At 44.3% G+C, this 17,132-nt stretch overlaps 1 protein-coding gene across 2 annotated transcripts; it reads right to left on the bottom strand.

The window, feature by feature from the left end:
- Positions 1–99: 99 nt before the first annotated feature.
- lpar4 (lysophosphatidic acid receptor 4) lies at positions 100–5,923 on the bottom strand. 2 transcript variants are annotated; one of them, XM_070962585.1, is made up of 3 exons: positions 5,673–5,923; positions 1,290–2,074; positions 100–1,169 (listed from the first exon to the last, which is right to left on the bottom strand). In XM_070962585.1, the coding sequence occupies exons 2-3, from the start codon at positions 1,863–1,865 to the stop codon at positions 681–683; spliced, it is 1,065 nt and encodes a 354-aa protein (XP_070818686.1). In that variant the 5' UTR covers positions 1,866–2,074; positions 5,673–5,923; the 3' UTR covers positions 100–680. The 2 variants fall into 2 exon arrangements, with proteins under 2 accessions (XP_070818686.1, XP_070818685.1); XM_070962584.1 differs by having other exon boundaries at positions 5,641–5,907.
- Positions 5,924–17,132: the final 11,209 nt, after the last annotated feature.

Here is a 17,132-nt window from a genome sequence, read left to right as displayed (position 1 = left end):
AAACCTACAGTCATGCTGACAAAAGGCCAGTTCAGAATATGTTTGACCGAACCAACAGGCGCGAGGCGGGGGACAGAAAAAATAAATGCAGCCACGACAGCAATTCAAAACATACATTTAATGGCCTCAAACTCAACATGAGACACGTTTAACTCAGCATGTCAGTGCGCTGCTGTGTTATAATAACAATGGGTCCCACCACACTAAAGAGTGTCATAACATTAATGTCTACAATGATATAATGTACTGTGAAAGCTTGAACCTTATAACAATAAAATTTAAGGGCTCGGTGTGTTACAAAAGTACTAAACAGCATATTTCAACAATGTGGATGGAAATCTCCATCTTAACCACAATCCAGTGCATTTGTGAGTGTTTGTGTGTGTTAAGCCTGAGTGATGATGTGTTGGAGTCTCCGGACATTAGTCCCTGTGTGGCTGGCTCTCTGGTCCCTGCAGTGTCTCATAATAAACACACACAGATACATTCCTCTGCTCTCCAGTGGTGGATTAATCCGTAAAGCCCAGGCCATACCTCAGGACTTACCTCAGGACTGAACTAATCTGCTGAGTTATGCGTTGGTCACTTCCAGGACCAAACAGCTGATTGCTTAATTTTTCAAATTCAGGGCTCCTGTCGAACCCACCGTGTCCTTCTTTATCTTCCTTCTTCCTGCAGAGTCAGAACTGACTCTCAGACATCTTTGAGTCTTTTCCATTGCTGGCCAGAGTGTGTGTGTCTCTGGGAAGACTGTTCACTGTGTCCTGGGTCTCTGTGTCGCTGCGAGGGATGCTCTCGGGCCGGGAGCCGGACCCTTTGCCTCCCATGGTCAAGCTTTTCTGGAAGCTCTCTGAGGTGAAGTAGTAGACCACGGGGTCCAGGCAGCAGTTGAGGCTGGCCAGGCACAGAGTGATGGGATAAAGAGTTCGGGCAAAGCGCTCCACAGCACAGTTAGCCAGGGCCTGGGTTCGCACCAGGGCGTACAGGAAGAGGATAGAGTTATAAGGGACGAAGCAAATGATGAAGATGCCCAGATGGACTAAAATCATCCGTAGGACACGACTCTTGCTGTCACAGCCATGACCAACAGTCACTGGACGCCGCAGCGTCCGCAGAACAAGTGAGGAACATACCAAGTTGGCCAGGAGCGGGAGAAGGAAGCCCACAATCTGGGAAATAAATAAGAAACAGCAAAAGTTTATATAATGGAGTATCACCACCATGTCCTCTGTTAGCGTAATAAAAATGTGCATAAACAGGGTGAACTGTGTTTGACTCTCCACGCTCACCTCGATGAAGATGGTGATTTTGGACAGGTATGTCCTCCAGGTGCTCTTGGAGAAGCCCTCAAAGCACGTGGTGGCTCTGTTCGTGCTGTTAATGGTGGAGAAGAAGGTCACTGATATTCCTCCGCCCACGATGGTCAGCCACACAGCAGCGCACACCAGCGCCGCGTTCCTGCGCGTCCGGATGGAGCGGGAGCGGAAAGGGTAGACTATCGCCAGGAAGCGGTCTACGCTGATGCAGGTGAGGAAGAGCATGCTGCCGTAGATGTTGGTGATGAAGGCTGTTCCAGATACCTTACACAGGCCATCTCCAAATGGCCAATGTCGGTTAACATTGTAGAAGACCTTGAATGGCAGCGTAAAAACAAATACTAAATCGGATAACGCTAAATTAGTCATAAACATTGTGGTCTCATTGCGCATCTTCATCCGGAAGCAGAACACAAAGAGGGCAGCACAGTTGGTGATCAGGCCCAAGACAAAGACCACACTGTAAACCACTGAGTACAAGTTGTACTTGAAGGAGTCGTCAATGCCGCAGTCCTCCATTCCAGTCTCGTTGAGCACCAGGCTGGCCATGGTGACAGCTTACACAAGGAAGGGGGGCTCCACAGAACACGGGTACACCAAAGTCCCCAGGAAAGGGGGGAGTCAGGGCGGATATCTGGGGATCGGACGTCTCAGCAGGCGATCCACCAGTCAAGTCCCGTCCTAGTCATCGTGGACATTCAGACACAAATGGAGGCAGAGACAGTCAGGATACACGCCTGCAGGGCTGGTCAGTCATCCTGTGGAGAGAAAAGGAAAAGCACGCGGTCACTTCCTCACTATAAAAGTTACAGACCAAGAAGCAAACAACTCTGCGTGTAAGATGAAGCATGTGGCACACCTGCAAGCCTTTAGCCAATATACCAAGCACAAGTGTAGTTACTTTGTGCATGTGTTTAAGTGTATGGAGAGATATTCACACCATGTCACACAAACCTGTTAGATTTTTTTTTTTGCAGGTAAATTAGATTTCATTCATCCTTTTGACATTACTCTCTGGATTTGGACCAACATCAACACAGGTTGCATCCATTACAGCCAGTTGATAAAGGTACACCTGTCTTAAAGATTAAGGTTAATCAATGTGTCTTCACAGTAAAGCAAAGCCTGTATAACGTCAGTCTCAAATGTACACAGAGTTTTATTCACATGAGGCACTCAGGCTGTCTTCAGGACTGTGAGAGCAGCATGAGGAGGTAAAACACGCTTCAGCTGCATTCATTCATGAACCAGTGTAGAGCACAGAAAGTATTCAAGGCTGAGCTGCAACTGCAGGAAGTAAATATGTCAACATGTTGGCTTGGTACAAAAGCAGCTCAGAGCTGCTCCCACCACCGCAGAGCAGTGAGGTCCACCAGCACAATAGATTTGTTGTCAAACACCAACAATCAAAATGATGTGACATTGTGAAAGACGATGCATTGACTTCATTTACTGCAATATTTGTGTTAATGTGTGACATTAGGGACTGAGATCGTTGGGAATGTGCTGAGTCATCTCACAGTATGTTGTGTTATATGAGCACACTTCATATTCTACACATTCTGCATTTGTTTTGCCAAACAGTTTTTGCTCCCATCATGAAAATGTTATGTGTAATGAGCCAGTTTTTCATGATCACATTTTATCACATTTGTACACTACTTTCCTTATTTACTGACTTGCTGCTCACAGGAATGTGTTTGGTTTCAGACTCCAGGACAAAGGAGAAAGAGTGTTTGCAGAAATCCATTTAGTTTAGTTTAGTTTAGTTTATTTGTTTAGCACAAGTTTAGTACAAGTACAAAAACTGTGCAAGGTGGGAACGAAGCCTCAGCAGGCTTGTAGAGACTGATACTTGTTGATTTCTAGAGGGCAACAGATGGTTTGGGGTTTTTTTGTCAGGGGCATTCAAGCTTGTGCGGTCTACAGCACAACAAACTTCCGTTTCAGTGTAGAAACCACACATCACCTCATTGCACCCTCTGTGCGAGTAAACATCAACAACTACCACACTGACACACTGTAGCTCACAGTACACTGCAGTTTTTTTCCTGGAAAACAAGTATTAGACAAACTCTAAACCACAAATGCACGAGCCAGACAAATGGCGCAGTGTTGGGCTGAAATTTTAAATGACAAATGCAGAGGTCATTTTTCCACCAATTTCACACATCAGTTTTAGTCAGCCAGTCACGAGGAGTACAGTACTACACAGCATGTGGAAGCAGCTGTACGTCTCGTGTGGCTGTGAGCTCTCTGAAGACACAACCCTATGTTATCAGGGTTATCTCACCTTGGACTTGAGGCTGCAAAATCTCAAAAGAAATCCAAAAACTGAAGTGTAGAGATGGCTGTTTATTGGGGAGAGAGGATGGAGGATCCATAGTTTTTGGTGCTTGACCTGTATTATGGACTAAAACATTCAGGTATTCTCGGCCTCTGCTGCTGATTTTGACCATTCTTTTATCTGTCTTTACTAAAATGTCCCTCTCAGGTCCTCCAACTTCAAGGGAGAGCAAGTCTAAATCACCACAGCACCCAATTTAACAAGCTGCACTGGCCTTATCTTGTGTTATGAAACAAAGCTAAAGCAGCAGTGAGGTGGTCAGCCTTTGGCATCGCCTGTAAAAATCCTGAGTGCCTCTGCATAAGATTCACTCTATATATGTCTTTTCACCACGCACGCACACACACAGACACAAAGGCAATGCTGTGAGTGCAAGCAGTCCATCAGCCCTGTCCTGTGCCAGCTGCAGAGTGACATCTTTACTGTGTTTTCACACGCCTCCCACAAAGTCTCCACTGGCCCTCACAATGCCCTCACTGTACCCGTCTGCACCAAACACACACTTACATATGCACAAGTCTCCACACGTGCATACACAAGCAGGCAAATACTTCCATGTGCCAGTCCTCTGACACACACACACACACACACACACACACACACACACACACACACACACACACACACACACACACACACACACACACACACACACACACACACACTGTGGGATTCTGTGTACTGTGGCTCCGTCCCAGGACCTCTGACTGTGCCGGCTTCATATTCAGCTGATGTTGTTTCTGCAGGGAGGCCAGTCTATAGGACACTGAATTTGGTCACTATAGAGTTTATGTTAAAATAAACAAGAACCACCTTTACTCCAGACCTGTAGCAGAGACACGTTTAAGCATATTGTGGATTTCTAGGAGTCCTGCCGAGGGATTTCGAACCTGAGTATGCGTGTCTGGATTTCATGTGCATGTCCTGGACAGCTGCACAGTTAAAGGCTTTCTCCCCACAGTCAGCCGTGGCAGTGACAGAAACAGGCCTCTGGGACACGCTGGTCTGAACGGATCAAGTTCAGGCTCAGCTCACATCCAGCTGTTCCTTTTTCTCACATGCAAGGAGGGAGAAGACAGGGAGAGCTGAAGAGGGAGGACAGCCAGGCTTACAGTGGACATCTTCACTGCTTAGAGCCAGGAGAGCGGACGGGCTTAGTTTAGACAGAGAATGCTTTTAATTTAGAGAGCTCCACAGTGTTTAGTAATAATGGGCTGAAACAGTTGATTAGCAGACTTGTTGATTACTCGTGTATGTCATTTTAATTCACTGGATTTATTAATATTCTATGCTGGTAATGTGATCTTTGGTGTTTGGCCTGTTAGTCAAACAAAAAAAAGCCTTGGGAAAATGTGATGGACATTAGTCACCTTTTTTTTTGACGTTTTACAGAAAAAACTAACAAAATAATAGATAAAAATAATAATAATGCTCAATTTCTGAGACTGTGACAGAAAATTGGTTGCTGGCAGGACTGAGATTCAATCCACACCTAATTTTTGAGGCCATACTGCAGTTTGTAATGATGTTACAGTGAAATACATTAATCTGATGGTGAAATGTGTTGTTTTTGTGACCCCAAACACATCAGCTAAGCCTTGTGATGAACATGAAATCTGTAATATCGCTTATAATGTTCAATTCCTATATTAAAAAAAAGTTCAGTTTTTGCAGGTGCTAACTACACTTAATTACTCAATGAACACATCATTTGTGTAGCAAAGTGCATTAGGCTGTAATGAATGGTGTTATTTCTAGGCCTCCTCAAACACAGTAAATCTCAGCTCTGCTCAGCCTGTGGCTGCATCCTGTCAGCTCAATACAAATGGTACAAAAGTACAAATGCTGGGGCTAAACCAGTCCATGTTCTCTCATGTGGAGAGCAGCAACTCAAAAGTTTTCCACAACTTCAGTCAAAACGTGTTTTTGCCAACCACAAACATGTTACCGTGTGAGGACAAAGCAGAGAAAACTTACTGGCAGCTGCTGAATGGATGGTGACAGCTCACCTCCTGGTCACTGAGGTTTGTCAGTGTGGCAGCAGCGCAGCTGTCAGAGGAAAAACTCCATCGTCTCTCTGTCGGTGCTGCTCAGCCTGCTTGGAGTCTCCAGCTCAAACTGCACCTACATATCACGAAGAAGTCATGGAGCCGCTTTGACGAGAGTTTGCGACGACCAGTCCTGCGGGTGTAACTTCTTCGGTTGGTCTCAGACTCGCTCCGTCCGTTTGCTTGAAATGGGACCTCGTCACATCCACCCCGGGATGTTTGAGCGCGCGCGTGCATGCGGAGAGCTGCTCGCGCGGGCACAGGAAGCGAGACAATAGCACCTCGGCTGGGCAGCGAGGAGGAGGGGGTGGAGGAGGAGGAGGAGGGGGTGTCAATAGGGGACTGTGGAGGGAGAGGCAGAGTGGAGGCCTGGTGTCATCAGCTGGAGAGCCCAAAGCGTTTTAAGGTCAGAAACACACTTTATCAACTGTCCAAGGAGGACAGAGGACAGGACCAGAGGACAGGACAGATACCGGACCTGGTTGAAAGTTTCAACAAGTTTCAAGTTTGTACAACCAAGTCTAGAGGCCCTTGATTCAGCCCTCCCTGGATGGCACATCGCTTCATAAGCTGCTTTCATGAACCTTACTGTGACATAATATTCGCGTCAGCAGATTTTCTGCTGAGTCAGTGACCAGTGGACGAAAGTAACTGTACTCAGGTGTTAAAGTACAAGCCTGAGGTGGGCTTCTGTGCATTCCCTTTCTGTTGTTATATTTCTACTTCCACTACTTTTCACTCCACTGCATTTGTCAGCTTTAGTTAGTGGTTACTAGTTTGCAGTTTGAGATTTTACAGGCAATAACAAACAAATGATCAACAAATGAAATATGGGATATTATTATAGATTCGTTGACAAAGCAGTGTACCTAGGAGTAGCTCCACTTCAACCAGATACATTAAAATTCTGCTGACACATGAATTCATCTGTAGGCTAACAGTAATAATAACAACACAAGAATGTAAGTCATAACATCCTGAAAGGCTCTGTGTTGGTTTTACCAGCAATACTTTAAGTATACTTGGTTAATAAGAGGATATGCCCTTTTATTGAAGTAATATTGAATGGCAGACTTTCAGCAGAGCATTACATTGTGATATCACCACTTTTTTTAAAAAAAGAAACACGTATATGGAAACATGTATATATCATGTTAGTGTTTGCAAAGATCTTCAAATATCAATTTCAGATTCTGTAATGAAGTCTAATCAACTATAAAGCTGTTTGAATCTTTTTATGTTTACTACATATTGGCTTATTGTTGGCTTTAGACTTTATAGCTTCTTAAAACAAAAGGTCAGCGTTATATGATATGTTCATAACAGATTTCATAATAATAATACATTTTATTTTTTAATGCCCTTTTCATCACAGATCTCAAAGGGCTACATAAAAAAAAAACATATTTATGAAAGAAGAAGGTTTAAAACAAAAAACTTCTAAAAGGGGCCAAAGCTTTGCTAAAAAGAAATGTCTTAAGACCTTTTTTAGACAGTCAGTGGGTTGTGGTGCCCTCAAGGTGTCAGGGAGGCCACAGGCATTTCATTTCATTTGTCTGTTCTGTAAAAGAAACATTATACTGTAGTTTCTATTTTATATGTAATACCTTTTGTAGTGCAAACAAAGACACTTGTATCAGCCTTGAACTCTTTATAAACCCTACTGGACAAATTGAATTGTTTGAAGTGAGATCTGAGTGCTTGTGTACATCAGATAACAACTGAACGTCCCACAATGAGAGACTGTACTGAGACCAACAAACTACACTCCTCCTGCAGAGCAATTTAAGAAGAGGAATATAATTCAAAATGGGGTGAATCTCCAGAGTTTCTGCTAAATTCACACCAGTCAAACACACTGTGATGTTTGATACCTCAGAATAACAGCACAATGCTATTTTGGCTGGTCCATGTCCTGCCACATTGTTGTTCCAATACAATCTTCATGTCTGGGGCCACCAAAAGAGGTATTTTTAGCCAGGTGACAGGGCGGTGTTGGACAGGTTCCCATTGTGTTCAGGCTGGCATGGGGCTGTGTGTGTGTGTGTGTGTGTGTGTGTGTGTGTGTGTGTGTGTGTGTGTGTGTGTGTGTGTGTGTGTGTGTGTGTGTGTGTGTGTGTGAGCAACAGAGATAGAGGCACTTGACAGAGGGGAAGTGGTCTTTGAGGGTTACATCTGGCAGCCTGACCACTCCACAATAGCAGCAGGGAGGACAGGACATCCTGCTTACTGCATAAGCTGAACACACACACGCACACACACGCTTAACATGCACACACACAATACATCACATACCATGTCTCTAAGTCTGACCTCTTTATTGTTATTGTTAAAGTATGCGTGTATGAGTCACACGCTGAGAGAAAAACATGTTTTCCTTGATGAGGTTTCGTAACATGATTCCAATATTGGCCGCCATGTCTGCTTTAACGTGGTACTGCTTCATTAGGGAAGAGCGAGTTCACGTTAATTTGGTTGGGCCAAAAAATTTAATCACCCCCCTCCAACCATGTGATTCACAGGCTTTCATTTCCTTTGAGCAGCACAAAAAGCACTGAAGGCTGCCTCTTTCTGATGAGTTTTGTCTCTTTAGATGACTTCTGCCGATAGACTCCAGTGTAATCAAAGTTGAAAAGAACGGTGTCAGTGTGGGTAACTTTCACAGCCTGACAGGGTGATTGTAGCCTACGACTATGGCGTAGTGCTGGTTGCCTGTGATGTCCTATCAAGGCAGCAAACTGGGGCCAAGGAACCAAACTCATAAAAGCCAAAGCAGGGAGTCATGATTGGATGAACCGGAGGACATGTGAGGTTTGATTGGGTTGCAGAAACTTCCCTCAGTCTTTACACACACACACTCCTCCCTTCTTATTCTCTGTGTTTGGTAACGGTAACTAAGCTGTGCTGCCCTGGCGAAGGCTTTGTGAGTCACACCAACCAGAACAAAGACCCCATTACTACACCCCTCTCCACCCCCCTCCCTCCTTCCCTCCATCTCCTCTCCTCTTCGACCCCTCTGCCCTGCTCTCCTTTAATGCGATGATGAGTGTATTTCCTTTGCTTTCCTCCCCTTGCCTCCGTCCATCCTCTCATTCATTGGCTCCAGGAGGGTTTAGGGGCAGCCCCACGTCGTGCCATACATACCTCTGCCCTGACAACAGAGCTGGACAAAGGCAGCGAGGCAGTACGACACAGGAGTCTTGAGCTTTATAGGCTTTATGGATTGATATTAACATGACTGCAGCGGGGCGTCTCAAGTGTGTATGTGTATACGTCTACAATTGACCTTCGCCCCTGTGAGCCAGCGCTCAGCTCTGACCTGATCGGAGGCCAGCTCATCCACAGCAGAGCGGAGCCCGGATCAATGCTGCTGGCTGGGACCAAGACCACAGAGGGAGACCACAGACACTCTGCAGCTCCAGAGATCGAGCGAATGTTTATCCCACAGCACTGATACTGTAGGTGCAGCAAGAGCAGCCATGGGTGAGCACTCCTTATCCAGACTGAGAGACAAGGCACAGGCTGAGCAGACTGACCCCGGCCAGTGCAGACAGAGCCTCCTGTTATGTCTTAGAGATACAGTGGGCTGATGTACCTCAGGGTACATACAGTATAGAGGCAGCAGTTAAAGATTTGATCAGATAATTTCCAAACACAGTCTTCTTTGCAAGGCAACTTTATTTTCATAGCACATTTTCAACAATCAGGCAATTCAAAGCACTGCACACACGACGAGAAGATTAAAGGTCACATTTAAATAGGACTTACAGGGGTAAGACAAAAATAAGCTAAAATGTAATAAAGCAGACAAAAAATGAACCTTAAAAATTACAATGCAATGCAAGATATGAATAAATAAAGGCAGTGGGAAACAGAAAAGTCCTAAGCCTTTATTTAAAAGAGCTAAGAGTTGGAGGAGGTATCATGTTAGTTTGAGAGGTCTGAGTTCATGACTACAGCATGTGCATAATCACCGCAGAGGACGTGAGGTGGGTCACGTCCCCACCAAGACGCATATGAAACATAGAAATCTGCCCAACCCCCCAAATATTTTTCATTTATACAACATTAAAGAATTCCCCAAAAAGCTGAGAGAAAGCTGATTTGTTTCCATATTATTAATACCAGACTGAATAATAATTTCCATGTAACTTCACTTTTAAGTAACCACACACAATTCTTGTCCTCAGTTCAGTCCATGAAATCAACAAAGAAGAAATAATATTAACATTTTTTGTATCATGCACACTTTTCACTACATTGAACTGTATCATGATGAAGGACACTGGGATGGATGTGGGTGTATTTCTGATCATTTGACAAACGTATTTCATAATTTCGCTCTTGTTTGGTTTTATTAAAGAAAAAATGCCTGTGTTTTGTTCATGAAATGATTGATTGGTAGACATAATGACAGGAAGTGCTGTGGATAGTTATAGCTTTCTTGCATAAATTCAAAGTTTCTGTCTAAATAATGACATGGCTGATGGCTGAATCCCATCAGAGACCTGGTACTGTTGTGCTGGCTCACTGTCACACTGCCATGACTTACTGGGACACCTGGATAGAACAGAGCCACTGTTCATGTTATTAGTAACAACTGTGCTTTTCCAACTATGAAGGCTCAAAATGTAAAAAAAAAAGAAAAAGAAAGAATTGAATAATGAATCTATATTAGAAGTAAACACTCTAGGAAGCTGTTTTTCCCTCACCCATCACCTGGAGACAGTGATTTTTAAAACGACTGGGTAAAATCTCACTACTGCTCATTTACACTGACACATCTACAGTCCATAAGGAGGTGCTAGAGCTGCATGTCAAAGCAAGAGAACATGCAGTGCAGTTCACGACTGGCCAAATGACGGGCAGCAGGGTTTCTTTCATGGGGAACAATGTGTTTGTGATGAATTTAACAGTTCTGTGCTATCCCCTCATATATTTCTGAATCCATACATATTTCTTAACACAGATTTCACGATAAAGGAATGCTTCCTGTATGTCTGTAACTAATTATCACGAGCCGTGTCCCTCTCATCTGCTCTTTGAAAGTCTGAAGTGTACAAATGAACCTTGACATGGTGGAGAGGACAAACAGGATCTATTGTTATTTCAAAAGTCTGACCTCTCCCATTGTTTACTTGTGACTGACAGCCCTAGTGCCAAAGTACACTGTGAGGGCCTACCACTGCCAAGCAGAGAGCATCATGGGAAGGAAGCTGCCACCAGTGCTCCTCACTCCTCTTCACCCTGTTGTTCCTTAGTTTTCAGGCTCAATTGATTCGTTCCAGGAACACTGAAGTTGCAGCTACACACACACACACACACACACACACACACACACACACACCAACATGTACTGAAGCGGCCATGTTAATTAGTTTGGTGTTGAAGCTTCATCCTCTTCAGCCTTTTGCACTTTGTCAACACAGCATCTCAAAAGCAGTCTCAGCTGCTCTGTGCTTCCCTCTGCTGGACAAAGTCCACACTACAACAATAAACTCCTGCATGGCTCCTTAGATCAGTGTTTCCTAACGTTTTTGAGCCACGGCACATATTTTAGATTAGAAAAATCACAAGGTACACCACCAAACAAAAATGTCACAAAAAGTATATTTATTGAGCGAAAATCTAGCCTCAATTTACTCAATTTACTTACTCAGTTGGAACCTGGACCTGTTTAGTTAAACGCAAAGCTGATATTATTGCAGTAATTGAAGCAAGATTTCACCTGATTGGTGCTCTAAGCCTTAGAGCCTTAGAGCGAAATTGGATAATCTTCCACGGCACACCTGATGATTTCTCAAGGCACACTTATGTGCCGCGGCACAGTGGTTGGGAAACACTGCCTTAGATGAAGATGAAGCTGCTCATTTTCACTCACCTGCACCTTAAACCATACAGCGTGCCTGTGATAACTCTGTATTAGCAGGTTTCCTCCAGCTTGCTCTTGTCTTTTGCATCAGTTTCAAAGCAGATGTTTCGCAGAAGTGACTGTGTACGTAATGTGGTCACAGTTACCTTTCAAACACTAGAAATGCTCACAGGATGTACATCTTCGATCTTTCACATCCTCAGAGACATATTTGTGTAAAGCATGATTGCAGTGGGTGATATCTGAGCTGGAGCCACAGTGGCCCTGGGTTCTGCTTTTCAAGCCTTAAACCGTCTGTGTGGTGCTCGTCTTATCAGCTTGAAAAGTTTTTGACTGATATACACAGAACATACTTTTCCTCTCTGTGTACGCACTCTGAGTGTCATAGATTAAAGCTGCTGTATTTGATGAGTTACTGAGAGCATGTTGGTATTGTCTGTACAGTAGCTAGCAGAGACATTGAACAAGTTAAGCTGGAGCAGCATTAGAAGAAATAAAGCTGCTGTACCATCCTGGTGTGTGTTTAGTGCTAGGAATAAATTTTGATGTACAGATGACAGACTGCAGACATTTGTGAGCTTGTGGTCTGTAGAAGATACATGATGTATAAACAGAACACACCTTTAGAAACACATTATAAAGCAACATGAAATAAAATTCCACTTAAGACATCACTGTGTGTTGACATACTGCAAACATATTTGTGCTGTATTTTATTTTGACATCTTTTCCTGGGCTGCCTGCCAGAGCAAACAGCTGAGAGGCTGCAGGGTGAGGGCATGTTCACAATATGAACCAGACCATAATCTCTCAGTGTTAAAACGTGAACTCAGCTTACCTCATCAGTGTAACCTCAGGAAACGACATAAAGCCACGACATAAAGCCACATTTCCAAGTATCTATGGGTCAACTGTTACAGATTCATCAAACTACATGTTTTTAATACATACTAAACAACACAATCTTCCCTTTATAAAAAAAAAGTCAAGTGCAAAACTAATGAAATGCACCCTTTAAGTTTTTGATGCACTCAGGGCCTTTTGTTACTCCAGCCTTGGCTGGTCTGGTATGAGAAGTAGCTTATGGTGACTAATGTTAGCTAATTTTAGCAAACTTATAAATATAACTTACAAAGATTCATAGTCTTGCTTTAAGGCCCATATAAAGACATGTCACTCAGAATATCTTCTATACATATTAAACATTGTTTCATATATAAATAGAATTAAATATAATGGCAAGGAATAGGCAGTAATTTGGGTTGAATTCATGCTAATTTACAGCCAATGCTTTTAATGAAAGAAGCTCTTTCTCTTCTGTGGTTTGCTATAGAGGACAGCATAATGCAGCCATAAATTCACCAGCCACAATGCCCTCCTCAGGCAAGAAGAGAAAGCTGGAAGGGGGGGAGGAGGCACCAGGCCCAGAGAGGAAGGCTGAGAGTTTTGTAATGTTGGAGAATAAGGAATAAGAGGCTCGTGGAGCGAGATCAACAGTTCTAACAGCACAAGCATCCAGACCAGGCTGCAGCTGAGCTGAGCCCAGCGAGAAGTCCTGAATCTCCGGGTCTGCTGAGGCCAGCGTGACACCAGCGTGGCCTCCAGTCCCAGCAGTCCCAGCAGGAGCAGAGAGGCGAGGTGGTGAGCATCAAGCAGCTGCTGACAGAGTGGGTTCACAGCCTCCTTCCACCAGACTGAGTCCCCCACCTTCATGGGGCCCATCTTAATGTCACAGCCCGCCATTTCCAAGCACCGGGCCAGAGTCGATCCCAGCCCAGGCATCCAGTGCAGCAGCACAAGACTGTCTGTGAGAGCCAGCTGGCCCAGCAGCACGGTGGAGGGCTTGGTGGAGATGTGAGGGGAGCGGAGCAGCAACAAGACCCGCAGGCTGTAGGTACAGCTCACCAGCAGGGGGAGGACTGCACTGTGGGGGAACAGCAGCACTGTCACCAGCTTCAGCAGCAAGAACCGACGCAGCCACCCTCTAGAGGCTGAGAGCCCTCCCTCTGTCACTGAGCCGGGCCAGCACCAGGAGCTCATCCACCGCACTGACTTTAAAACCTGATGCGGTCTGCAGAGAGTTCAACACACGGAGCTCAGCGAAAGGGTCTTTCTTCAGTATTAACATTCATGCATAGCTCTCTGCTTCACCCATTCATAGGTGCAAACACACACACACACACACACACACACACACACACACACACACACACACACACACACACACACACACACACACACACACACGGGTGATTAATCTCTCCAGCATAATTCCCTCTACACCTTTCTCCTTTTTTATGACTATGCCACAGTGTTGTGTAAGTAGGCAGAGGCCCAGACAAGCAAACAAGCCAACAAACAATAAATCATTCAGGTTTACAGATATCATCTGACATGTCTGAGGCTGAACCTCATCTGGCTTTATCCACTCCAAACTCCACTAACACAGCATCTGTGTGGTATACATGTTCATTGAAGAGAAAAGGAGCATATGGTACACCGTGACACTTAAGTCATTAAAGAAAGTAAGGCGGCAACAAACCAGAGCAGAAACAATCAGAAAAGTGCATTTTGTATTAGCGAACACGTCATGTTACTTTTACTGACTGCAGTGCTTTAACCACAGCAGACAGTCTGTCTTAAAGTTGTCTGAAAAGCTGTCGATATTACATCAAATTTGATACATTTAACTCGGTCTGTTATAACGTCTTTTAAATTCAGGCATGCGTCTCCTCAGCTCCTCATGTTGACCTCTGTGTTAATATTTAAAGGCGCTCTTTGTATGTGAAACTTCCAACGTTCAACAAGTGATTCAGTGACAAGTCAATAGATGTAATTACCTGTACACTAAGAACTGAACGGTGTTTGTGTTGGACTCACCTGTGTATTGGCAGGAAGTTGAGACTGAAAGTCATTGTCCTGTTTACTCTGGATGTGGGCTGACGGCTTCGTTCTTCATTCTCAGGCCCTCTTCTCAAAAGAGGCCGAGTGAGAGTGTGTGAGGAGTTCCCTCTCTCTCCTCTTTATCAACGCTGGTTGCCTCAACTCGACTGGGTCTCAGTCTGTAAGTGTCATCGTATCTCGTCTGGAGGAGAGCCAGACTGAGTCTGACTCATGCTGGTGCACAATCTGAGCCCGAGGGGTTTCCCTGCATCGTTGACATCAGTGTCAACCTGTATGTCTGTGTGTTTTTCCACGCAACACAGAGCCAAAAAAGGCTTTGTATGGGAGAGCTGGTGCCAGAGCGTGAGCTGCCAACATGCCTTGTATGCATCCAGGAAAGGATCAAGGAACCACCAGTGAAGAACCTTTCATGCAAACTATCGTGTAATTATAGACGCCAAGGAAAAAGAAATAATGTAAGAAATGTTTCCGGCTGGAAGGATAATGTATGTTGTTGGTTCAGCGTAGGTGTAACAACCCACACGTGTTGTCAGTGTGTTAGATGTTGTTTTAGAGCAGGCGGGGTGAAACACATAACTGCATCCATAGCAACGAGGGTGTGATCACCATTAAACTGGTGCTTGTTATTGCTGCCACACAATGTGACTCTCCTCTAAACTGACTAATCACTCGACTCACGCTGGCGTAATGATTTGCATTGCTTAATTCATCAGTTGCTGCACCTCTCTGATGGTTGACCGGTGGCTGTAGTTTTAGTTTGGTGCTCACAACACACGCGATAGCGCTTAACAGACCAGGTGTGTGTGTCAGTGTGTCACACTACATGTGAGTGTTTGTGTACGAGCTGTGAAATGAACATCTTCGCCAAAAATAACATGAAAAGTGTTGAAATACGTTTAAGGTCAGAATGAAAGCAGGGGTATGTGCGCGTTCGTGTGTGTGTTTGCGTGTGTGTGTGCGTGTATGTGCACATGCGCGCATGTGGTGTGCGTGTGTGTTAATACAGTGCATTTGATAAACTGTTTGGTACGTTTGGTATGTTTTTATATAAATTACGTCCAAACCAAAGCAAGAAATAAAGACTTTGCTGCTTTCATTTATCTTCTCACAAATATCAAGAATTTTAACATAAACAGGAAATGACATTTGGCAGCATACGGTAACATTTTCTGCTTATTTCTAGTGTTCAGTGGAAACTTCTCCTTGACTGAAGTTGACATTACTGGTTTTTAGTGAAGTGTCTCACAACTCTTGGATAAATGACCCTCATGTCATGTCAGTGTCCCTCAGGATGGAATAACTTTGGTTATATACTGTAATCGCTGACCTTTCTCTCCAGTGTCATCAGCACAAATTTTTGATTTGTCCAAAACTTTTGGTTTATGACTACAGACCTGCAAATGCTCACATACTCTAAACTAAGATACTGAAGATGGCAAACATTATACATTACCTGCTAAACACTGCCCTGCTATTATTGACATTGATTGTCATTGTGTTAGCATGCTAATGAGTATTTAGCTCAAACCACCACTGTGTCATAGCTCAACACAGAGCCTCTAGCGTGGTGGTACACTCTGCTAGTGTTGTTGTTTCATTCACTGAAGATGTGGCAATATGAAACAACAGAGACCATAGAGCGTATAAAAGATGGGCGCAGTGTCTGTGACATCACCTGTGAAGCTCAGTGACAGTGGCTTTTTCTGTCATCATCTTTCCAGTGTCTGACTCCACCTACCTCCCAGCTAATCTAACTGGGCAAAGAGGTGGAGCGTGGGTGGAGCTGAGATGGACCTAATCAGCTCCCTGACCCAAAGCAGCCGTGCCCATAATTATGCATGACTTTAAATCTTAAAATGATTCAAATAAGTGAGTTGGATAAAAACTCACGCCTGCACGGTTGTCATAAACAGTTTATCGCAGTATATTCAGCTGCCATTGTCTCCTCATCTGCTCACCTGTGCCATCAGTACTTTTCCACACTCAGCCACGCCTCACCTGATCACACACCTGGAGCTCATAGCAATCAGTGCAGTATTTAAGCTGCTCTGCCACATGCACTCTTTGCCAGACTGTCATTGTTCTCATGCAAGACTCTGTTAGAGTTACATATTTACTCTCGTCTCTTTATAAGCTACATACACATAGTAACACAACCAACATGCCCTCCAGTAACTATAAGCTGTACACACATAGCCACACAGGCAATATGACCTTTAGTAACCTCAGAAAACACAGAAAATGAAACTTAACATATCTCGGTTCAGGTAACACATCATTTACATATGTGTGTGTGTGTGTGTGGGGGGGGGGGGGGGGGGGGGGGGGGGGGGGGGGGGGGGGGTCTAGCTATCTTCTCTTTCAGGGCGTTGTCTCCTATGGATTGGATGGGTCGTGTGCCAACAACAGCCTGTGGACCAAGGAGGGAGCACTAAAGTCTAAACCATGATGATCACCACCTGTTTTGACCAATCAGATAGCTGCACATTTCTTTTTAAAACTCTGTATTATCGTAAGTCAGGCACTCTCATTCTGACAGGTGGTTGCAGCTAACTGCTTGCAGACTGCGATTTCCCAAAAGACTGAGATCCCTGTACATGTTCTCTATTTTATCAGTGTGTTAATAAATATCCTTAACTGAAGAC

The sequence above is a fragment of the Chaetodon trifascialis genome, chromosome 5 (assembly GCF_039877785.1).
Source record: "Chaetodon trifascialis isolate fChaTrf1 chromosome 5, fChaTrf1.hap1, whole genome shotgun sequence".
NCBI lineage: Eukaryota > Metazoa > Chordata > Actinopteri > Chaetodontiformes > Chaetodontidae > Chaetodon > Chaetodon trifascialis.
This window is presented reverse-complemented; position numbering and strand designations above follow the sequence as displayed.